The 25,493-nt window shown below is 50.1% G+C and overlaps 1 protein-coding gene across 1 annotated transcript in view; it reads right to left on the minus strand.

Moving 5' to 3' along the window:
• CTDSP2 (CTD small phosphatase 2) overlaps nucleotides 1–25,493 on the minus strand; it is a 214,395-nt gene that overhangs the window by 93,715 nt on the left and 95,187 nt on the right. The window contains exon 2 of the mRNA XM_069653364.1: nucleotides 18,896–19,044. Coding sequence (XP_069509465.1) covers nucleotides 18,896–19,044 — 149 coding nt within the window. The remainder of the gene's footprint in view (nucleotides 1–18,895; nucleotides 19,045–25,493) is intronic.

Consider the following 25,493-nt stretch of genomic DNA (forward strand, 5'->3'; position numbering starts at 1 on the left):
CTCCTGTACACCGTGGGTGTCGATGTGAAAATGTTCTGCCGCGCGAGCGAGAACCTCATTAAGGAGGGGCTGGTTATCGACTGGAGAGTCGGTAATTGGGGCTTCGTTCTCTACCGGGGAATCTACTCTGTAAATTTCCTGCTCATCTTCTCCCTCCTCCTGGTCCTCATCATCCGCATAGTATTCCGTCCCGGTTTGTTCCTCCATAATTTCAAACTCCTGGTCCCCCTCAGGGAAAGGTTCTCCTTGGTACCTGGGGTGTGGAGTAGAGTATGGAGTAGAGTAAGGCTGCACCTCAAAGGGTTCAGGTCTTTCGAACCGGGCCTTTTTACTTAGGGGGATAGGATCAGTGGAACCTGAGGGTGTGGCCCCCTGAGGGTCATACGAGAGGAAATGCTCTGGATTCTTGTCGTAAAAATCTGCCAAGGAAGACATCCTTGACATGACCCTGTCTATGTCTTCACTGGACCATTCTTTGGAACAGGGGATGACTTTAGTAGGCAATTTAGGGGATTTATCAAGGGTACACTTGCTGGATGTTGATCTCTCAGTAGACTTGTATTTGTCTGTCTGCTTCGGGGGAAAGGATGGTCTTACAGGAGTGGAAGAATGTGCTTTCCGCTGTTTCCCCCCCTCCTCGTGCGTGGAAAAATGTTTTCCCTGTCCCTTGGAGGCCCCGGAGACCTTCGACGCCTGGCGTCGAGGATCGGAAGAGGTATCTGTGTTTTTCGAGCGTGGGGCCTCGCTGGTGTTAACTGCGGGCTCCGTCTCTTGGAGCGCGGCCTGGGGGTGGAAGTCGTCTTCGTCCTCCGACGATCGAACTTCCGTTAGTCTAGGGAGCGAGGCACTCTTGGCAAGAGTGGATGATTGCCTTGCGTCATGAGGCGATCTCGATCGAGAGCGCCCATAGGACACCGAGTCGGACCGTTCTATCTGTGCCTCTTTCCGAGAAGTCGGCGTCGTCGAGGTTCGGTTGGACTTAGTGTGCTTAGTGTGTGTAGGGTGTGTAGCGCTTGCGTCGCCGGGGGTCTTCCCCATAGCCACCCTGCCGGACGACCTTCTGAGGTCGGGGACCTGCGCTCGGCTGTCTTTCGACGCCGTAATGCCTCGCCGTCCGAAAGTACGGCGTCGCTGCCATCGCTGAAGGCGCCCTCCGCTGCCATGGCCGCCTGCCTGGCGTGGTGGGCCCAACGCTTTGTCGAACGGTCCTTAAGTGTCTTAGGTTTAAACCTACTACACGCTCTGCAGTTCGCTTCGGGGTGGTCCCTCGGCAAGCAGAGATTGCACGTGGCGTGCCTGTCGACCCAAGGGTATTTGCGGTTGCACTTGGGGCAGAATTGGAAAGGGGTACCCTCCATACGCACCTTGAGGCAGCGGGCTGGTAAGTGTAGGAAATATATAAGAGTGAAGAGTATGTACCATCCCCCACTCTCCCTACTTGCAGGGCCGAGGCCAGTGGCCTACCAGGCCTGGGCCGAGGCCAGCGGCCTTCCGAGGCCCAGATCCGTCGTGCAGCAGCAGACGGTCGATGTCTTCTCCAGCCGTCGTCGAGTGTCGAGGGTCGACGTTGGGGTGGGGAAGGATGTCAATAAACAATTATAAATTTCGATTATTAGCAAAAGTATGGCTAAGGCCAGGGGACTCCGCAAAATGCTTCCGACCAGTATGGCGGAAAAAAACAATCTGAGGATCCTAGACGCGTGAGGGATCTTGGGTACAGTGGACGTCACACTAGGGATAGTATTACTGGCACGCCTGTGTCGACGCCCATTTTCGAGTTTCGAAAAACAAACTAATACTCCGCAGCTTCAACTAGATGTCGGCCTATGCACAGCATGTGATCTAAGCAGATTCCACAAGCCTCAGAAATATATATATATATATATATATATATATATATATATATATATATATATATATATATATATATATATATGAGTTTGTGTGATATTACATGCTAGTAGTCATTTGTCAGTGTTATATGGCCATAAACGGTTTGTCCAAGTGTGTTCCTTGACTTTTCACTGTGTGTGCTCATTGGGGACCCCTTACCACGCTCACCCCTTACGAGACTTAGCCTTGACACCTCGCCTAGCTACCTTGCCCCGTTTTGGCTACAGCTCCCAGAATTACCTATGTCACTAAACTAGGGTGGCATACTATACATCTGTCCACCAGGCCACAGTATAGAAACCCAGTCTCCAACACAACATTTTTTTTAAAAAAACTGATTTGGCACAAGCCTTTGTGTGTAGTGAATGCAATGTAAGGTGCTCTTTTGTAGCACTATACTTTGTATTTAGGTGGCCTCAGGTCACACCCTTTTTGCAAAAGGATGGGTTTGGAGATGGGTGGAGAGAGACGCGGTGTGGAATCTGTTGTGTGCAGACCGGAAGTACCAGCATCCTCTGTGTTGGTATAAGATTACATGGTTTGTGGCAGTGATAATTAGATGGAGAACACCCAAGATCTGTTACATAATAGGGTTAGCACACCAGGGAAAACAATGGTCTTGGGAGGTGGAGAACCAGGGGGTCTGTGTTAGGCCTATAAAGTTTGAGCCAATCTTTCTGTGGTGGTTAATGTGGAGGTGGTATCCTAAGGAGTAAGGCTTTAGGTTGTGTTTTGCGTTTGTCGGCTTGGCTTGTGGCTGGTCATCTTGCAGAGTCCTTTTGCTAAGAATCGGATACCACACTGTTCATTTGAGCAAAAAGTTCGCCAACTTGTAGAGCCCAGCTGTTCGGATTTTTGGGGTCACCAGACAGTGCAGTTTCAGTCAGTAATCATTATGGGTGAGAGTTATAACCAACCTAGTTGGTCTGGTGTTAGGAGAGCAAGAAATTGAGCTAATTAGTCTGGGGTGGTTTTGTAAACAGCAAGTTTTAGGGGATGGCGGTGTTCTTCCGTCCAAGTGGTCTTCCTCTGGGGGGCGTCATGGGGGCATGGTGTTCCTTGGTAGTTCAACTTGAGACACAGGATTTATTATTGGGGCTGCAGTGCTGGAACAAAGTAGACTGCAGGTAAACTCTTTTTTCCCTGGTGGGTTCTGGGCCACTGCCATGGAAGGTGCGTTGGGCAGTACATTGCGTTTGTTTAGAGTTCTGCCCTTGATGGTGAGATAGTGGAGTGTTTGCAGTGCCTGGATGTTAGGTTGCCATCTCAATCCCTTCTTGCAGGATTGGGCAAACTCTAGAGTCAGCCTTGTAGAGCCGGAAGAGTCAGTGGTACATACTTTTTTCAGTTTCCAGGTAGTCTTTCCACATGATTAGTTCTTGCCCTCGGTTCTCTTTTTTTTCATATGGTTGAGGTTCATTGCAGCTGGCTGTTTTGAGAGTGTGTAAAGGGCTTTTCTGGGAACCAATACATCGTGATTTTGGGATTGATTGCGGCAGCAGTGTAGCCATTTGGCTGATGGCCATAGCATTTTAGGGAGAGTTGTGGGGGCCTTGGAATGCTTCCAATTTTGACAGGAGTTCGTCAAGCTTGATGTCCTTCTGTAGTCTGAGAGTTGACAACAGAGCCTTGGTACGGACACGTGCAGAGTGAAGGATGCGTGTGTAGCATTCATGTACTTGCGGGGCAAAAAATGCATGCCCCAGGAAAATGTATTCCACAATGCTAGCATATGTCGGGCACGTGAATTTGAACTGAAGCTGGTTTCACTCACTTAAATACTCAGTGCAGAGGATGGGCCGGACAGGGCAGAATTCTAAATGAAGTGTATTAACCACACAGGGGACTATCATAGATTTTGAAGTGCTGGGTGAGGAAACATGGTTTCACACGGGACAGTATATCACATTTCACAGAATGGTGCAGAGAATTAGGAGAACATGGCCCGAAACGGTACTGGAAGAAGAAACAGATGCTACTATAGATACAATATATGATATAACGGAGGGGGGGCATGAGATCTCTAGACTGTACGAGATGATGATGTTGAAGGTTGGGAAGGAAGAAACACAATTAAGACTAGACTGGGAAGCGGAAGTAGGAGCCCGATAGAAGAGGGGATGTGGGAACGTGCCCTGGGGTACCACAAGAAGGTGTCAAGGAATGCGAGACTAAAACAGATTCAACTATATATTACCCACAGGGCATATATGACACCCCAGAGGATATCTCGGTCTGAAAATGCTGGATGAAAAGCATGTCCCAAATGTGACGAAGAAAATTCTGGCATGGTACATATGTTTTCGTCATGCCCAGTAATTGAGCGTTTCTGAGGTGAAGTAGCACAGAAACTAGCGGAAAAGGGGGTCATGATTTTTATAGATACAGCTTGGGCCTGTTTACTGGGGGGGTTCCCCAGATCGCAGAATTTATGTTAGTAAATTGAAAGATCTTGCATATGTGTTCGCAAAAAGAAGGATTGCCATGGGATGGAAGACATGTCACAGGCCACGGGTGGAAGTGTGGTGGCAAGAGTTGCAGAAATGGGCAGAGGCAGAAACCATGGTATGGCAAGAGACGAGCAATGTAGGGGGAGAGGAGGAGGCGGGAACCCTGATGGCATGGAAATCATTGATAGCGGAATTATTTGGAACGATACAAGATCGGACAGAATCCACGGGAAATGAGACCCCACCACGTGAGACAGATACAGAGTGTGTGGAATAAATAGGCTTGTAAGGGGGGGTGGGATGAGGAGAGCAGTGACAGGAAGTAAGCAATGAACAATTGAGCTTTTGATATATGCACTGCGTGTTTGGTTTGTATTGTTTTTTGTTTGAATAAACCAATAAAATTGTTTTTTAAAAAGTGTATTAACCACACGTATTCCACATGCCTTTCACTGGCACTCTACTAACAGCAAAGAAGTCTTCTAAACGTTTCCAATAACTTAACATTGTATTCCTCCATAAAAATCAAAATATTCCACTGACTTTCATATTTCAAACTCAGAGCTTCAGTTAGATCAACAAACAAAAAAAAGTTAATTTTTCAAGTGCTACAAAAAAAATGTAAACTAGATTAGTATCACACATTAACCGTAAAAATGGCTCATAACTGAAAATAACAAAAATAATGTATTTCCTTAATCTGGAAGCATAAGGAACAAGTTACTTACCTGTAACTGTTGTTCTCCAGCATGGGGTCTGGCATGGATTCACATGCTCATGAATAAAAGAATACATAGCAGTACACACATGCACAACCACGGGAGGTGGCAAAGGCTCAACATTAAGCATTACATCCAAAACTCAACATTAAGCAATTCTTACCTCCTCACCAGGCTCACATTAGGCGAACAGGTTGCGCAGCACTGCTTGCCCGACCCTGGACTCCTCCCTGGAATCCCGATCGACGCAGTAGAATTTAGTGAAGGTGTGCGTCGACCTCCACGTAGCAGCCCTGCAGATGTCCAGCAAGGGCACACCAGATAGGAACGCCGTGGTAGCTGCGATCGCTCTGGTGGAATGGGTTCTCGGATGGCCAGGCAGCGGTCGGTTTGCCAACTGATGACAGTACATGATACAGCCGGAGAGCCATCTGGAAATGGAAGCCTTCGAGAGAGCCTTCCCCTGATTGACAGGTCCAAAGTTCACAAAAAGTTGTGATGTCTTCCAAAAACTCTTCGTGCGGTCCACGTAGAACTTAAGCGCTCTAGCCACATCCAGAGAGGGCAGAGTCCTCTCAGCCGGCGACGGAGGCGACGGGAAGAAAACAGGCAACACCAAGGGTTCGTTGAGGTGGATGTCCGACGGCACCTTGGGCATGAAGGAGGGGTGCGTCCTGAGCACTACCCTCGTGTCGTGAAAAGTCAAGTACGAGGGCTTGCAGGAAAGGGCCTGGATCTCTCCCACCCGTCGTGCGGAGGTGATGGCCACAAGAAACGCATTTTTCCACGACAAGAACTTCAACGGAGCGGAGTGCAGAGGCTCGAACGGAGATCCCATGAGCTTGGTCAGCACCACGTTGAGCTCCCACGCCGGGGCCGGTGCCTTCACCGGCAGGAACGATCTGAACAGTCCCTTCATGAATTCTTTCACCAGACATGAGACCACAAAGACGTCCGTCCCGTGGTTCTGGTGTATCGGGAGATCGCAGCAAGATGAATCTTGATGGAAGGGTGCGCCAGTCCAGCCTTGGCCAGCGTCAGCAGGTACGGCAGTACTTGAGGAGCCGTAATCCGTAGAGGGTTAATCTTCTGTGCGTGGCACCAGATAGAGAACCTCTTCCATTTGTGTCCGTAGCATTTAAGAGTTTAGGACGCCCTGGCCTTTGCAAGAACCTCTCTGCAGTCGGCCGGTATGTCGTATCCTCCAAACTCTAACGCTGCAGGAGCCAGGCCTGCAAGTTCAGCGACTTCGGGTCATGATGGAGGATGGCACCTCCCTCCCTGGAGAGAAGATCCGCGTCCACTGGCAGCTTGATTGACGGGGACGCTGACAAGTCCAGAAGGTCCGGGAACCATATCTGCCTCGGCCACGCAGGTGCGACGAGGATCATCCTGCACCGTGACCTCTTGAGCTGGTTGATGAGCCGGATCAGCAGCGGAAATGGAGGGAACGCATATAGGAACAGGCCCTCCCAGGGGAACGAGAAAGCATCGCCCATGGTCCTCGGCTGTGGAAACCTGCTGGCGAACCTCCGGCACTTGGAGTTCGCCGCCGTCGCGAACAGATCGATCTGGGGTGTGCCCCACCTTCGGAAGAGGCGGTCCACTAGATCCTGTCGTAGTTCCCACTCGTGGCACGAGCGAAGCTCTCTGCTGAGCGAGTCGGCGATGGTGTTTTTTATCCCTGCCAGATGAAACGGCACCAGAAACATCCCTTGGGTGACGGCCCAATGCCACAGATCCCGAGCCTCCTTGGACAGGGCTGGGGATCGGGTACCGCCCTGCTTCCTGATGTAGAACATGGTGGTGGTGTTGTCGGTGAAGATCCTCACCACCTTGCCCTTGAGGGACGGAAGAAAGGACCTGAGGGCCCAAAACACTGCACGGAGTTCCAGGACGTTGATATCGAGGGACTTCTCCGTCGGCAGCCAAAGGCCCCTCGCGTGCAGATTTTCGGTGTGCGCTCCCCACCCTTCCAGGGAGGCATCCGTGGTCACTGTCTTCTGGTGGCCCGGGGTCTGGAAGTCCATGCCCGCCGTCAGATGCGCGCGGATGCCCCACCACCGGATCGCTCTTCGGAAGCTCTCGTCGAGTGTGATCCTGTCCTCGAAGCTGCCCGTCGTCTGGATCCAGCGAGTGTCCAGGAACTCCTGCAATGTGCGCATCCGAAGCCTGCACAGGCGGATGAGATAAATGCAAGAAGACATCATTCCGAGGAGGGATTTGATGGACCTCACCCTGGCCGCGTCCGCAACCAGCATCCGCTGCACCTTGCCCAAGATGGCCCTCGTCCTTTCCTCCGACGGAGAGGCCAGAAGCGCCACTGTGTTGAGTTTCGCTCCCAGAAACAGCGCATCTTGCGCGGGCACCGGTGGGACTTGGCGTAGTTTATGGAGAATCCCAGGTCCGTGAGTAGTTGGACGGTCCTCGCTGTGTGCTCCGCGGCGTGCTCCTTTGTCTTTGCTCGGATGAGCCAGTCGTCCAGGTAGGGGGTAGACGTGGATCCCCTCCAGGCGCAGCCGCGCCACCACCGGTGCGAGACACTTGGTGAACCCCCTGGGTGCCGACCTCAATCCGAAGGGAAGGGCTCTGAACTGGTAGTGATGCCCTTGGACCACGAATCTGAGAAAATTTCGGTGTCCCGTTAGGATGGGATATGGAAGTAGGCATCCTCCAAATCCAACGACGACAGGAAATCGCCCTCCTCCAGTTGACCCAGGACGTGCTGGAGGGTGACCATCCGGAACTTCTGTGCCTTGATGAATTTGTTCAGTCGTTGTAGGTCCAGGATGGGACGCCATCCTCCAGTCTTCTTCTTCACGAGGAGGTATCTTGAGTAAACTCCGGAGCCCCGAAGCCTCTTTGGGACGAGCTCGATGGCGCCTTTCTTGAGCATCGCCTTTACCTCCAAGAGAAGTTGAGGGACGTGATGTTCCTTCCTTGCCACGGGGGGGGACGGGCGGGCACTTCTTTAGAAACTCGAGCCCGTGACCCTGGGCCAGGGCGTCCAGCACCCAACGGTCGGTGGAGATGGACTCCCACACACTGACGAAGTTCGCCAGCCGGCCTCCCACCGGGGTGCTTCGGTGGGGGCCCGACCCCACGGCCGGTTCAGTCTTGCTTCGACGAGGCTTTGCCGCCTTGTCCTCCTTGGCGACGACGGCGGGGTCCGCCCGACTTGCCTCGTCCCCTGTAGGCTTCCTGTGACGGCGAACGGGCCGCTTGACGATAGGTGGAAAATCCGCCGCCAGAACCTTTGGAGGCACCATGCTTGCCTCCGCCGCTCCGAAAGGGCGGCCGTCGTTGCTGGCGAACACCAAGAGCCTGGGCCGTCTCCGTGTCCGTCTTGTTGGCTTGTAGGGAATCGTCCACTGTTTTCCCAAACAGGTTTCTCCCGTCGAACGGCATGTCCAAGACTCTGGTCTGCACGTCCTGACGGAAGTCAGTTGCCTTGAGCCATCCACGCCGTCTAAGGCACACGCCGTTGCCCAACTGGTGAAATCCAGTGTCAGCGATGTCCGTCGCTATCGTAATGGCGTGGTCCGACGCCACTTCTCCTTCCTGCAAGATCTCTAGGGCCTCTGCCCTCTTGTCGTCTGGTAGGAAATCCAGCAGGGGGGCGATTTTGTACCACAACTCCCTGTCGTAGCGGGCTATGATAGCCAAGGCGTTAGCAGCCTTAATCGTCGTCGCTGCCGATGAGAGGACTCTGCGTCCCATCGTGTCCAACTTCTTTCCCTCGCCGTCCGGCGGGGAGATTGACATAGAGGCCGAGGAACCCCCCGCTTTCTTCCTGGCTGCCGCGGAGACGACCGAGTCCGGGGTCGGCTGTGCCCGAAGGCACAAGGGGGCCGCGTCCGGGACCCGGTACTTCTTCTCGTACCGATCCCTTCTCGCAGGTGTTGTGGATGGGTTCTTGAGTAGGGCGAGACCCTCAGCCCAGATATCGTCCAGTAGAGTTACAGCGAGGACCGTCTTCCTCTTGGTCTCGCGCCGTTGATAAAGGAAACCTTCCTTCTTCTCTTCCGGGCAGAGCTGGAAAAGCTCGGATGCCCTGGCGATCATGGCATGAAACGATCCAATCTCGTCGGGCGGGGAAGCCGGGGGAGGAGGTGACGACGGGAGATCCTCGTCGTAAACCTCGTCGTCTGTGCCCGTCGCGGCCGTGTCAGTCCCCGTATCATCCCCACGGGTCGTGGACGGGGAGGAGGGCTGAGCAGGGCGCGATGGTTGAAAAGGAGGTGGAGGATGAATCCTTCTTCTCTTAGGAGGAGGGCTCCCAGAAGGGCCTGGCTCCAGGTCCCCCCTCGGGAGAGGTTCCTCCGTTGGTGGTAACGGCAACCTGGTCCTCATCTCAGAGCATAAGGACTGTATAGCCAACAAAATGGCCGCCGAGTTGTCTTGCGGCACTGGTTGAGGGGAGTCCGACGGGCGGCCAGGAGCCCCGTCGGCACCCTCGACGTTCTCGTCGTCTCCTACGTCGGGGTCCCTCCCGACGGGCTGGTCTTCTTCCACGCCAACGCCGTGGCTTAAGACTTCGATCAGCTCCTCCTCAGAGGTTGAGGCCGAATCCACGACGACCTCCTGCCCCCCCTTTTTCTTCTCCGTCGGAGGTTTCACGGGGGTCCTGTTGATGGGCATAAAAGAGGACTCCCTCCGCGGTGGCAGGGAGACTCTGAGCCCCGAGGTCGCCACCACTGGTGTAGCCTCCACAGGCTGAGCCAGGGCTGCCGCGACTGTCTCGATAGAGGCCTTGGCCGGATGGATTAAGGCTTTCACCACCTTAGGTGCGCTCACCGCCTTCTCCTGGGGGGTGGGGGGTTCACCGCCTCGCTCCTCCTCCGATGGGGCCTTCGAGCTCGACCGGGGTCTCTCCAGGAGCTTCGCCGGGTGCTTGGCCTTCCTCTTACCCGAGCCAGAGCGTTGGCTCGTGGTTGATGGCGCCGGGGAGGATGCGCCCTGCCTGGCGCCCCCGTAGAGCCCGACCGTTCGGCGCTACCGGTGCCAGCGGACTCGCAGTGCTTGGCCTTCTGTTGGACCCCCGTCGCCGGGGCACCCTCAAAGGTCTTAGAAGACCGCTCGGACTTCTTCTTCTTCTTCTCGCCTGATGGGCTCTTCCCTTCCAGCCAGTTGGCGAGGCGCAGATGGCGGTCCTTCATGGTCCGCTCTGACATATTGCCGCAAAAAGCACAGTCCTTCTCCACGTGCGTCTTGTCCTCATGCAGGCAGTAGAGGCAAAGGGAGTGTTCGTCCTCCTTAAAGACATTCTGAAGCTGGCATCCAGGGCAGACCCTGAACAGCTTTCCGGGCGTCGAGCTTCCCTTCTCCTGGGCCATGATCGAGATGGGCCTGAGAAACTTCTGGAGTCCTCCAAAAGCGTGGCTCGACGAAATCTTCACCCTTGAGGGGCGTAGAAGAATCCGACACGGGTCCCCGTTGATCGGATAAAGAAACGGTGGAGCTTGAGGCTCTTTTGAGCGAAAGAGAAAATTTTCCTAAGAAAAAGCGCGAAAAAAGCACTAAAGCTCGAGAGCAATAGCACGAGGATCCCAACACTTGAACGTGCGGTAAAAATCTGAAGATGGCTGCCAGAGGCGGGGCTTAGGGAGATGGCAGTCATTGGCTGTGGTCAGTATGACGCAGAGATCAGTGATTGGTTACTACTACGAAAGACAGATCAGAAACGAAACCGATACTGATTTTTCTTTACCGAGGATTCCCAGCCTGACGACGGGGAATATTCATGAGCATGTGAATCCATGCCAGACCCCATGCTGGAGAACTGTTCTGCTGAACGTGGCTCCACTATTTTCAGAAAGCGATCACCCTTCAAAACTGAATTATATCCAGGCTAACCTTTCAAATGGTGGGAGAGGGGCTAATTTCACAGACTATGGGCGTAAGAGCAAACTTAGGTGTGTGGGGGCATCTAACTTCTTTACACCTTTTTTAAAAATGTTATTTAGCATACGGTCTACAAGTGAAGCCTTTCAGCTTTTACAACTCAAACAGTCAAAGCCATTCGAAAAGAAAGAGGAAAAAGAAAAAATGATAAAACATCAGTTAGTCTAAACTAGTTAAATACAGGTCAACAAAAACATATACAAGTCATAAAGAAAAGCAATATTAAAAGAAAGAAGAAAAGAGATAAGGTTACACGTTCCTTCCCCTCCTCAATTTTCCTAAAGATTACCAACACAAATTCTAGCAAGGCAAATGTAAGCGAGATCCTGGAGCCCTGCATCAGCTGGAGCCATATGTCCTCCTCCGTTAGGGTTAAATTTTCATGATCAGGTGTATAGGGATTCTACCGTTTAACTACAGAGTCTACAACGCTAGTCTCTGAATTCCTTAACTTTCCGGACCTCGAGCACTTCCTTTGTAGGCAGTAAGTTGAGGTGCAATCTTAAAAATTGGTTTCATGAATGATCTGCCAGGAATCTGCTCAGATATTGTAAAGTTGTTCCTCGCCTTCTAATGTCCGAGCAGTACTTTCCATAACATTTCAAACAATTGCCTGCCTCCAGTGGGTCTATTCAGTCTTGATCATATAGTCTTCGTTTTACGTACTCAGGATTCTCCTTGAATTATTTGTTAGACCTACGAGGTTGAGTCTTCTTTTACATTTGTCACTCCATTCCACCAATGTACGTTCCCTTTTTCACACCTTCTAATGAGACCATTATGGTGCAGCTTCAATGTTACAAGTAGTTCACGCTCTCCTTGACGTCTGAAAGCACATACTTTAGAACTGGAATGAGAATGAGCAGTTTCCTGTAGCCCCTACTCTTCCAATCTCTGCCCGGACATGCAAGTGCTAACTAATGTTTAATAGAAAATGTAGGTTGTCTAGGCATTTAGGCGAGCCCGATTGTTGCACAAGTGGGGGCTCAGTAAAAAATGGTTTGGAATCCACTGCAGTAAGCAATGGCAGCTGGTGTGGGTGGCACTGGCTTAGCAAGAACTCCTTGTGGACTAGCCGTAGGCTGGGCCCTTCGATCGGCAAGCATGCAGTGAAAGACCCTTCAAGCAGTCCGCCATCTCACCAAAGAGAACAGAAGGGGCAAAACTCTCTATATAAAAATCCCCCATTCCCAATGCCGTCAATATCGATCCATTTAGACCGCTGTATTTTATGTTATTTTTTTGAAACTACTATAAACCCCAGTCTTCCTTTTGTCAAAGGTATTGATAAGCATCTGAAAAAGAACTCAGCCTTTCATCTTTATATTGTTGATAAAGGGACTGCCATCATGTTTGGGAACAGTGCATACATGACAGCATTTTGCATTGCTTTTGGGAGAGACAGGTCCACTCCTGGTTTGGAAAATGCTCAGTCTAACTTTCAAGCTGTCTAAATATGGGTTAACTGCTGTTATTTTAGCGACGTGTCACGTAACCCGGGGCAAATCGAGGTGGTGTGCCCCACTGCATGCTCGATGTGCACGAGATATTTCCACAACTAGATACCTCAGTAACGCCCGCCCGCCCCCCTCCCCCGGCGGGGCTGAGGCATTCTTGGTGTCCAAAACAAAATACGTCATTTTGGCATCAATAGAAGCTTCCTGCTTGCTCAATACACACTCCACAGAATGCACGAGGGACATAAACGAAAACAGTCTCAGGCCTTTTAATAATGATAATTAGAACTTCTAGATAATTGCCGAGGGGAAATGCCCTGCCCCCAGTCATTGCCCAAGGTGAAACAAAGTCATAACTAGGGGGAAGGTCCTTATACAAGCAATAGTGACCCGCCCCCTTCAGTGTTTACAAGGCTATTGGCATATGGAGTTGTGCAAATAAAAGGAAAAGGTGTTTTTGTTGTGCGTGTGTTGGGGGGAGCTAGAAGGGGGGGGGTGAATAGCACACACAAGTACCGTGTAATGTCAGTTTAATGAAAACATATAGGTAGGGTTGCCTGATTTGGTCTCGACCTTACAGGCTATAACATTTATAAAAAGAAATGATCAAAACCAGTTCATGCAAGACAGGACAAAATACACGTATTTTCGTGTTAAAAGCCTATGGAGCATTAAGTACCTTCAGTGTGTTACTTTTTCATTTATTAAATGCGATTCAGTTAAACACTATTGATACTTTTATACCGTATAAAAATTGACAACTGATTCATCTGTTTGTCAGATTCATATCAGTTGTCAATTTTTGTGTCCCCCAGACCCGTACCCTCCTGGCCCCTATCGCTGTATGCCCAGTCCACTAGTCCCTGTGATGTCCCCATGTGCCCCATAGCATGGAAGGATCCAATCTCGTCGTCATCCGTACCCGTCGTAGTCGTATCCATGCCTGTATCACCCCCGTGGGTAGTGGACCGGGGGGAAGGCAGAGAAGGTCGCAGAGGCGGGAGAGGAGGCCTAGGATGCGTCCTCCTCCTCTTAAGTGCTGGGCTCTCCGAAGGTCCTGGCTCCGGTTCCCCCGTCGGGTCTGGCTCAGGTACCTCCGTCGGGGGAAGGGGCAACCTAGTCCTCATCTCCGAGCATAAGGACTGGATGGCTGACAAAATGGCTGCCGAGGTGTCCTGCGGCGCCGGAAACGACGGGATCGAGGGCTCTTGAGGAGCCTCGTCTGCGTCACCGTCGCTCTCGTCGTTGCCCTCGTCGGGATCCCTCCCGATGGGCTGGGCCTCCTCCACGACTTGGATGAGCTCCTCTTCAGAGGTCGTGTCTGTATCCACGACAGCCACCAACCCCTCCCCCACCCTTTCCAACGAGGACTTTGCGGGGGTCTTCTCGATGGGCCTGAAAGACGACTACCTCCGTGGTGGCAGGGAGACTCTGGTACCTGAGGGCGCCTCCACTGGTGTAGCCTCCACAGGCTGAGCCAGGGCCGCGGCGACATCCTCAATCGAGGTCTTAGCAGGGTGAATTAAGGCCAACGTCACCTTCTGTACGTCTGGGGCCTTGGGGGGGAGGGTCCGAGCCTCGCTCCCCCTCTGCCGGAATCTTTGAGATCGACCGGGGCCTCTCCAGAAGCTTCGCCAGGTTCTCGGACTTCCTCTTACCCGAGCCAGAGCGTTGGCTCGTGGTCGATGGCGCCGGGAAGGATGCGCCCTGCCTGGCAGCCAAAGAGCCCGACCGTTCGGCGCCCCCGGTGCCCGCGGACTCGCGGTGCTTAGCCTTTGGTTGGGCCTCCGTAGCCGGAGCACCCTCACAGGACTTACAAGACCGCTCGGACTTCTTTTTCTTCTCCTCGCCTGGCGGGCTCTTACCTTCCAGCCAGTTGGCGAGACAGAGGTGGCGATCCTTCATGGTCCGCTCCGACATGTTCCCACAAAACGTGCAGTCCTTTTCCTTGTGCGTCTTGTCCTCATGGAGACAGTAGAGGCATAACGAATGCTCGTCCTCCTTGAAAACGTTCTGAAGCTGGCATCCAGGGCAGGTCCTGAACAGCTTCCCGGGCGTCGAGCTCCCTTTCTCCTGAGCCATGTCCGGGGTAGGCCTCGGAACTTCTGGAATCCTCCAAAAGCGTAACTATGAAATCTTCACCCTTGAGGGGCGTAGAAACTCCATAACGGATCCCCGTTGATCGGAAGTAGAAACGGTGGAACTTGAGGCTCTATTTAACCGAAAAAATTAGAAAATCTCCTGAAAAAAGCGCGAAAACGCAGCAAAAGCTCGAGAGCTAAGCACGAGGACTCGCAACACTTGAACGTGCAGTAAAAATCTGAGGATGGCTGCCAGAGGCGGGGCTTAGGGAGAGGGCAGTCATTGGCTGGGGGCAGTATGACCCAGAGACCAGTGATTGGTTACTACTGAGAAAGACAGATCAGAAACTGATACTGATTTTTTTCTATACCGAGGATTCCCGGCCTGACGACGGGGAATATTCATGAGCATGTGAATCCATGCCAGACCCCATGCTGGAGAAGGTGTCCATATAAATGTTAGTTTAACAAGCATGAAACACATAACAATGAGCTGGTCACATTTTGAGCTTCATTGCATTTTGTAAAAGGCAGAAAAGCGCATTTGTACGTCATTTCCCAAAATGAGCAGTGCTTTGGACAGTGGCTTCAGTGTGGTAGAGAGACGGTATTATCCTGTGATGCTGGCCTTCAGAGGCAGCTGCTGCTCCCCGCATTTTGATCTCGCCACTCGCCAGTTTGTGTTGTTGCCATAAACCTTGCTCCCTCTTTCTTTCCACCACTCCATTCCTCTCCTCGCTCTCCTTCCCTCATCAACCGCTCACCCTCAGCCCCTTCCAGCTGTGTATTCCCATTCCTTGTGGTCTAGGTCTGGGCCGGTTTATCATCCAACATGGTCGTGCTGGCTTCTTCCCTCACCGAACAATGTCCTGCTCCCCTTAAACTTGCTTTCTTTCAAAATCGCACCCGACTTGGTCATTCCCAGGTGCTAATGGCAGCAACGCCCTTCTCGGTGGACTGGACTGCGCAGTAATGCACTTGCTTCTGTTTGGCCATTACCTCAGTAGACGGACCACTATCACACAGTACAAACCACCTCCAACTGGACAATCACCTTATAAACTGCATTACAAGCATTCCAAGAGGCGGTCTAGAATGGATCCATGCGCTAATTAGGTTATTAAGCCATGGGGTAATGGCTAAACTGGGTGGAAACGGTACAAGCCCCACCCCACACCATGATCACCTCTAGAACCTATGCACCGTGGTTGAGACGGCAAGGTGGCTAAACTCAACATCTCATGTTGTAGTCAATCAAAAGGTTGGAGCCTCATGAGCAGCGCTTCCTGCCACGCCCAACCTTCTGGAACTCAATCTCTGTAGAGGCTCGAAATGCCCTCGCCATCCTCCAGGTACAGGTGGCTCTCACCAAAACCTGCGGAGGAATACAAACCCCTCTCTCCCTCCGTCCAACAACAGTACTGCACTAGTGTATAAAATGGCAAGCCCAATTCTGGCACAATGCTGTTGTAAAGCGTGTCACTGCTTTTTGGCTAGGATTGCTGTGTAAGCAATAAAATAAATATTTAAAAAAGCACCAAAATACTGCAAAACCCAAAAAAAGTTAAAAAAAAAAAAAAAGGGGGTGGGGGGTTGGGCCTGCACAATTTGCACAGGAACTGTGTCAGAGGGGCAGGGAAAGGAGGATGAACGAGGAAGAAAAGAAAAAACGGGTGGAGAGCCAGAAGAAAGGATCGGGAGCAGTCATATTAAGTGCAGAGAAAAGATAAACTGAGATATTGAGGCGAGTTGGAGATCGCAGGCCTGCCCTGGCATATACATCCTGCATTCTCTGCAATAGGCTTGAACGGCTTAAAGGCCACGTGTGCCAATGAAATGTAAACAGCATTCTAATTACAGGCGGAGTATTCCTCATAATAATGCCTGGGGATTTCCATGTCCTACGCGCAATCCCTAAACTCCACCGAAAGCTGGCCTTCCCCATGCTCGGTGCTGGAACTGCAAATTATCCATTGTGGAATTAACACCTGTAAAATAACACGAGAGAGGTGCGTTTCCTAGCTTTGTTTAAACATTTGCTGCAGAGTGCAACCGCAACAAGCATATCCACATGTATCCTGCCCTGCCATTCAAGTGATCTAGTAGGTAAGCCCCTCGGAGTGTTCCAATCCCAGCCTTGGCAGCAAAAGCAAGCTAAAAAAAAACACCAAAACCCTTGAAGGGCATGAATAGCTTTCCCGAATCCAAGGTCTGGGGAGATATTTTTGCCAGACCTCAGATCTGGGAAAATCTGCCCCAAAGACCACAGTGACCATATGTTCCCGAGCCAACTTTTACTCTTACACTCCGCTCCACCCCCCTCATCACTCAGACTTCTCCAGCCGTACCCAGCTTGGGTAATTATCTAGTCCTACCCATCTCACCAAAAGCATTAGCCCCATCTGCCACATTACCCATTTTATAGTTCGTGCATCCATCAAATAATTATCCATCCATGCCTACCCACTAGAATCCCAGCCCATCTCAGCCTCTCGTGAAACTACTTCATCTCAACCAGCCCGATCAATCTACTCCCGACCAATAATCTATTTAATAGCCAAGCTTAACTCAACAGTCACCGTCCAACTCACCAGATCGCTCCAGTGCTACCTACCTTAAAAGCCCTTTTAAAAACGTACCATTCTTCAATTCTGGAAACCAGGCCAAATGTGATCTTAAGCCATTTCTACCCCAGAAGGCTAATCTCTGCACCAATTAAGCTTACAAACCCACCCACGGGTCTAAATGGGCAGCCCCTTTTACAACTCTGCCTGGTTCTTCAGAATCTTCTCTGGCTCAACTGAAATAACCTGACTACTCTTCAAACACATACCTCGGGCCTGCCTCTCCCCATCCAAGGTTACCTCCCCACCCTCTATTAGCCCAAGTTACGCCACTTGGGGCCCCCTGACCGCAACCCCATCATGTCCGATTGTTCAGCCATCTTTATTTCCTCAACAGTGTCCAACTTTGCACATCATCCTCTAACTGGACTTAAAGCGGTATTAGCATTCTTGATCGAGGGTCAAATTGACCTTTTCTATATGACCACTTTTTTTTTTATTTCGTTCAAAATAAAATACATATATATGTGGCGTGGGATAAGGTGGGGATATTTTCCACTTTGATGTTGTGGATGAAGAAAGATGAGCTAAGTTAATTCCACAACTTTCACCTAAACCCAACACTCTGCAGACCACATTATCGAAATCCTCTGATCTCTGTGAAGGCCCCCCCTAATATTAAAAAAAAATAAAAAAAATTTTAAAAAAACACACCCCTTCTGCCTCCGCCTCGCCTACATATCACTGAGGGGATTCAACCATGGCGGAACGTGACGGGGGGGGGGGGGTGTACTGAAAGCACTTGGCTGTGGCAAAATGTTGACACTCATTTCCATGTCATCTCTGAACTCCTACCAAAGGGCTGTGGGGCTCGTATCACATTTTCCCCACATTCCCCCACCAATGGGCAATAGGTGATTATTTTGCGTTTTACTGTGAAAACGAATACTCTATTGTAAAAGGAGCACCAGCACATCCAACCAGAGAGCTTCCAAGAGAAGGAAGGCAGGCCCACCACTGGAAGACAATACCTCATATGAATGGCCGCCTCTTTGATGTCAGAGATGGATTTACTCAAGAGTTGGCTGAGCAGCTTGAATTGTGAGACCACAGTGAGACCACTGGAACAGGGCAGGGAGAGATGGCCTAAAGAGGAGGGGGCGAGGGCTAAATTGGCAAAGAAGCTCAGAGCCTTCTGGTTAAACAGCAGCCACTGACAAGATGTGAACTGGCCATTTACCAGACCGGCCACCATTTTTCCGACCGGCGGCCTGTTGGGATTAGTGCACATGCAGGATAGTGAATGCACAGAGGCAGCCGGGAGACATGGAGGCAGCAGGGAGACCAGGTACAGGGCAGGGCTGGAAGGGTGGGGGAGAAAGAGTGACTAGGTGCAGGGATATAGAAGAGGGGAGGCAGAGTCGCGGGTACCTGGATGGGGGCGGGGAGGGGGGACCAGGGGTGTCGCCTACATGAGAAGAGGAATAGTGCAGGTTGAAGGACAGGCATAGAGTAGTCCCGACAGGCGGTGTGCCTCCAGGGTTTGCAGTGTTGCTCCCGGCATCAGTTAAGGGATGGAGCAGAGTGGACCCAGGAAAGATTCCCCGCAGCACCAGGAAACTGGGGTTCAGCAAAGGTGGCTTGCAGGGAAATCACATGGATCCTAAGGGGTAGAAGCTGTTGCAAGGCATTTGCGTCTCCCCAAATCCTCAAACCGGGAGGGTGCTCGGGTTATGCTGTAGGCAGAGTCACCTTGTGGATTCTGGTTTGTCCATTGACCTATTTAGCTTAAACCTCATACAGTTATCACGAGTGCCAGCCCCTTACCTTGGCAATAGTGTTCGGCTCCTCCTTCTGTGGAGCATGGTCAGCTCCGCAACCCGCCTGGCTAACATTCTGTGCGCGGAGGCAACAGAAGAGCGCTTTGAAGATATTCCTGCTCCGAGGCTTCTTGGGTGAGGACTTCGATGCCAAACCTAAGGGGAAGAACCATGTAAAGAAAAACCATGAGCCTTGGAGGTAACGGGATAGAGCCATAATAATCTAGCAGGAAGCCCAGAAAGCAATGGTTCTAGTAAACAGTGACCAGTGACCAATAGCTCATACTGGGCAGGAAACGTAGAATTGTGCATCAAGTGGTTAACGGCAACTCATTTTCCAAGTTAAACATCCAATGCATTCAAATGGCAGAGTAGTCATTGGAGGATCTACGTACACACTTTAGTCTCTGGACCAGCATCGTTCACATCGAATAAAAATGATAGTACATTCACGGGACCACCAGCCAGCTTCCCTGCAGCCATTTTCTTTTTTGTTTTTGAATGCTGAACACAATTGTCAATTGTCCTAGAACGTTCAGGAGATTTGGCCCGATCACAATTCTTGTCAAATATTAAGGGAAAGGACTCCACAAATTTTAAATTAAGAAAAGCCAAACGTAAAATAATTCCAATAAGCTAGCTATTGTATATGATTTTTCTTTAATCCTCCTGCTATCCAAGAGCTTTTTTCTAAGGTTTGAAGTATATACATGCAGCAAAACTGAAAAAAAGATAAAAGTTAAACAAATTCTGCCATGTTCTTTTGTTAGCTAAAACAAAAATAAGTATGTGCTTCACCTTAATCTGTGCCTCCAGTTATAAGGCCTGTGATTTTGCATCTATGACCCACAGACGCGCAAGAGTACATGTATACCTGCGTTTATAGCCGTACACATATACCTGCGTTTATAGCCAGCTACATACCAGCCTCCCATAGGTTTTATTTAAATAATCAGTTAGGTTTTAATAGGTGCACACGTGGCACTTTCAATGCAGTGCGCAAATTCCATATTGTGTGGAAAGGTGTCTAAGGACTCCCATATTTTGCAAATATGGTAATGCACACAGGAAGACGTGATCTGCCCAGGATCAGGCAACTTGGTCAGATGGTGAAGCTAGGGCTAGAACATCTGCAGCCTGAACACAAACCGCAAGATACCACCTCCGGTGCCAAATAGGAGGTCTCCAGACCACAGCACAGCCATGTAAATTGTAAACTTTTCCAGTGCATAGTGCAGAAATGAGGAATCCTTTTGCTTCCCTCCAGCATCGTGCCCAAATGAGGAACCCCCTACTGCTTCCTTCTGCATCATGCCCAATTGAGGAATCCCGTACTGCTTCCTTCTGCATCGTGCCCAATTGAGGAATCCCCTATTGCTTCCTTCGGCATCGTGCACAAGTGAGGAATCCCGTTTTGTATTCTCCCGCTTCGTGCACAAGTGAGGAATCCCTTTTGCTTCCTCCTGCATAGTGCCTAAAAGAGGAATCCTTTTGCTAGGTCATGCCCAAATGAAGAATCCCTTAGGCTTCCTTCTGCATCGTGCCCAACTGAGGAATCCCATAGTGCTTCTTCATGAATCATGCCCAAATGAGGAACCCCCTTATTGATTCCTCCTGCATCGTGCCCAAATGAGGAACCCCCCTATTGATTCATTGTGCCCAAATGAGGAACCCCCTATTGATTCATCGTGCCCAAACGAGGAACTTCCTCCTGCATCGTGCCCAAATGAGGAACACCCTATTGCTTCCTCCTGCATCGTGCCCAAATGAGGAATTCCTTTTGGGTTCCGCCAAAGTTAAGGGACCATACGGTATCCATGGATCATGTTCCCATTGACGAGCTGTGCACCCCTCGCCTGGGACATATCCAAAAGCACAATGTGTAACTGGGATCTTGAGGTGTAGTTCCAATATCAGTGAATGGTACGTGCTGGCCTATGACACAATTTTCCCAAAACTCGCAATTTTAAAAGAATGTATTTATTATTTATAAAAGCCGACTGTGGGAACTGGATAACTCAAAATACAATTGGGTACAAAGTAATATGATATTTGAACCTTATTATAGGCGATTCTGCCATACAGGAAATCGCTCTGAAGGCAAAAATGTCGGCAACGTCTCCATTTCCTTGGGGTTTAACGGAGCCCCAACCTCTCAAAAAATAGTTGGATATTAAACACTCTGCTTGGGACAAAGAGGAACATTAGTCCTACAAACAAGGCAAGCGTCGACATACATTTATGTCCCCTATTTATTATTAATTAGAACCTGGAAGGGGTGCTAGCCTTTGGAAACGGTTTGACCACCATGTGTTCCGGTTTACCTGCACACAAAAAACTGGAGGTGTCAGAGACAAACACAAAGAAAAGAACATCTGGTAAATAATGAGGAACCTCCTCGTGTTTCTCAGTCTGATTGGTCCATTGATTGTCACGTGTCATTACACTGCTATATCCCAGGTTCTTTACTCTACTGGTAAGTAATTGGGTCGTTGCTGGGGATAATCCTCATGACTGAAGGCCAGACCTTCCTCACAGTCCTCGACATCCCTTCCACCGAATACCCATTCTGGTTTTAAGCCACTCCGTAATGAAACGGTTTCCTTATACCCAGCTTATGGTAGGGGTTTAAAAAAAAAATGGAAGGGGCAAAACATTTACCGGGGGCTTCTGATGCACCAGTCTCCTGGGTGAATATTCCCTCACCCTCAAGAGCAAGGGGTCACGAGAAGAAAAAGACAAGCAGATCATACAAAACACAACGGTGGGTGGAACGCAAGAGTGCACTGTCCTTATTATTAAAAGCAATATGATGCTTAAACAGATCTACACAGATAGAAAGTGCGGGGAGCTATTTAGTTCCTGCGGGTATCATAGACAAACATGGTTCGCTTCCCACTAACCACTACCAGGGCGCACTTTGAAAGACAAGCGTGCCGCCCACCGTTGTCCTTTCTCGACTCTAAAGTCTTAGACTTGAATCCTGTACAGTTGCAATTTCACTGCACTCCACTGGTAGGCACAAGTTGCACACCATAGCATTTATCCATGAGAATTTAAGATTACACAATGACAAAACGAAAAGGGTTTCTAGTCCATGAGCACAGAACTTAAAGTTAAGAAAACGTTATAACTAACGTTAATAATACAACCTCTGGCGGCGTTGATCGAAATCTTTAGAAAATACTTTTCAAAGACATGCTGCTTCCTCATCTGTGCGCATCACCAGATTGTGGGGAGGGCAACAGCGCAAAATGACGTCTACTCAAGCGGCAAGTTGGGAGGAGCATGGACGTCCCAATCGCATCTAGCATTGCCATTTTAAAATGTGGGAGTACAAGTTCAACTAACCACTAGATGGCAGCATATGAACGTGAAGGCAAATCGCACGGGAAAACCTTCGGAGCAGGACATTTCCGCGCGGGACGATTTGGCGTGGCAGGTTCGGCGCAGGAGCCGGTTCAGCGCCGAACTGGCTGCACATAAATGTTTGCTCCAGCAGCACAGCCCCCACCCTTGTGAGCCCGGCAGATCTAATCTGCCCTGTGCGAGGACAGTGCACAGAGTGTAGATTACTCTTTGTGCTCAGTGCTCGCACAGGGCACTGCTTTTAATGCAAAATTCTGGGTTACTATGCCTTCATTTTAAAATGAAAACGCTCTAGAACAGTTTCATTTTAAAATAGTGTGGGATGAAGTTGAAACTCGCACTTTCAGTGCATTGCACTGAACGTTTCCCTAAACAGCAGGCGATGTACACTGATGTGCGCCAAAACATCCCAGCGCCAAAACATCCCATTGCTGAACTGGCCACGCCGAACTGGCCGCAGCGAATCGGCCCGCGCCGAAACAGGGTGTACCGAAAACCTATATAAAACAAAAAAGATGTTCTCAGTTATCCTTTGGTTTATATAATATATGATCATTAAGGTTAAAATTATTACATTAAATGCATAAAAGGGCACACCCGGTTGCTGTGTCCACGTGTGTGCGCGCAGGCAGGGCATACGCTGTGGGCAAAACTAGTTTGTGGCTGGAGGCACCTCGATACTGCCAGCGCCATCATCGGTTTGACAGCTTGCCTTGCTTTCCACCAAAATACACCGTTTTAGATTGCTTCAACTGGTGCTGCAGATAGTGGAGTTGGAAATCCATCGAAACTCACCCCCACCTCCCCACTTCTGCCCAGCACAGCGGTCTCTTTCAGCACCACTTCTAGTAAGGGTGGGGGCACGTATGTGGTGTTCCAGCGCCCCACACCATCGTCCCCTGCCCCATCGTCAGCCTAAGAGTGCTCTCCTCTCAGTTGTGAAGGTGTGCGTCAGAAACTGAGCCGGCACACTGCTGTTCCAAGTAGCCGCTGGGCTCTGTATTACAGGTCCATTCTGTGGTTTGCCTTGGCGCTGTGATTTACAGCCGTGTTGTCAAAAAAAAGGCTGCCCAGAAACCAGCAATTAAATGGCAAATGGGCCATGGGGCAAGTCTTTCTCAAGTAACCGCTCCATGTTATCTGCATGAAGTTTGCTCGCGTTGGAATGGCTACCTGGGATGGACTAGAGGGCTTGTCCATCTCCAGGCCTTGAGGGCTGGAAACATGTCGAAACAGACATTTTAAAGAATCACGATACTCGGCACTAATGTGTTAATTACTGAAACAATACGTAAACCAAACTAAAGTTACACAGCTGCTTATATGACCTGCAAAGAAAGCTTTATGTGTTTTGTGAAACTGAGCATCTTGTTGACATAATGGAAAACCTGCTGCATGCCAGTTTCAAAAAGTGAAAAAAGTAAGCAACTTGCATTGAGCACACAACCATCCGACAGAGACAAAGAGCACACCTCTCGAGTGGTCACATTGTCGCATGTGAAAAAGGAATTCCAGCCCCAACTCCTTTTCATCACTCGGAGCTCAGGGTTTATTATGGAATACCGGAACGCGGAAAAGCGCACAGCAAAGCACAGCACAGCACGCACCACTCGCACCCGACATGGGATTTAGCAATAACAGTGGTTTTAGATATCTAGGCGCCAAGGAGAGGGGTCGCGAATCAAATACATAAAACCAGTTCCACACATTTTAATTAGGAGGGACTTCTTAAAGCAGGACTGGTGTTGGGTGGGCCAGGGAAGGGGTGGCCCAAGTAAACACATTGTTCGGAGTGTTGTTTACTGCCTGGAAAGTAGAGTTGCATTGCATGGTAATCCTGAATATACGGCAAACCCGGTCGTAGTTTTACTAGGAATATTTCAAATTAATGATTGAATATGTGTGGCAGCCCGTCCCGGCGTATAGTGCGTTTGGCTCCCAAAACGAAAAGCTACTTGTCATTTTCAAATGCACAAGTCTAAAAAGCAGTGGAAAGTTTAACTAAGATGAGTAGCACGTGAATCCAATAAAGCCAGGGGGGGTTGGGGGGTCGGTGTTATGAATTTGATTGTCTGACGTACGATGCTCAAAGTGCCAGTGTACGCAAGACGCCCACACCAGTAAATGAAGCACCACCCCATGCCAGGCAGAGCTTGCATTTGGGTGGAGCATAACAAGGACGTTATTAGCAAACATGTGTTTAGTTCAGGGATCTGCGACATGGTGCCTTCCAGATTCAAAAATAAATAACAGCTTGGGTGCCGCTTTCCGTCGACCACTAGAGGGAGCCACACTCACAGCAGTCGGGGTACAGGGAATGTACACAAGGCACGCCTGCAGCCAAGCAAGTGCTGCTTAAAGAGACAAAGAGCCCTTTCACAATGGTTACATTCCACGCGGGTACAGGCAGGCCTAGACAGTGGAAATACCTTGCACAGTGACAGGGTAGACAGTCCAGTTCAATGTACGCGGGAAGAGTCTTGTGCCCACCGAGGAAAGTAACGTTCAAACTAAGTGCAGGTGACGCACAAGAGCCTCTCTCATCTCAGGGATCAAAACAGCGGGGATCTTTTACCTCCTGCTTGCGGTTCAGAAGAGACTGTACTTTTAAAGCACAATGGGTCAGATGCAATGGGTAAAAGGTTAGTGTGCCCCTCACATACCTGCCTACATTTCAAAATGAAAAACTCTGCGACCTATGTCAACAAAATAACCTGCCCAGACATTTGCAAGGCCACGCCCACATGCACGCAAGACCACGCCGGGCTGATTTTTTTTTGTACCTTCATGTTTCTTCAATATTCTAGGTTTATCTTTCCAAATCCCATTATTCTGGTTTTCCATAGAGAACAAAGCCAACGGACGTCATGTCTTGGGGGGCAGCAGAGAATGTTGAAAGCTGCTTTTTTCCTTTTTCCACTGACCTGGGTCAAAAATATTGTTGGAAAAGGAGTTATCAATCTTATGGTCACAATTGCGTTTCTCCAAAGGAAAGAGGGTGGGGGGTTAGGCCCCGGAGCACAGATAAGTGTGTTTCCTTGAACCATGTCCAGAAGTGACTGACTGCATCTGTGCGTGTGCATCAGCACTGGATGCGTGCTAGAGGTGGTGCGAGCGTGTGCTGTGTGACAAACTGCTCCCCCACCGAGCGCATGTGTCTGGGGGCGCGCCTAGTTGATCTGGGCTCCAGAATGGTACTGGGGGACTCCCGGCCTTTGAAAAGGAAACCCTGAGCA

The sequence above is a fragment of the Ambystoma mexicanum genome, chromosome 3q, assembly GCF_040938575.1.
Source record: "Ambystoma mexicanum isolate Mex_15411 chromosome 3q, UKY_AmexF1_1, whole genome shotgun sequence".
NCBI classification, from domain to species: domain Eukaryota; kingdom Metazoa; phylum Chordata; class Amphibia; order Caudata; family Ambystomatidae; genus Ambystoma; species Ambystoma mexicanum.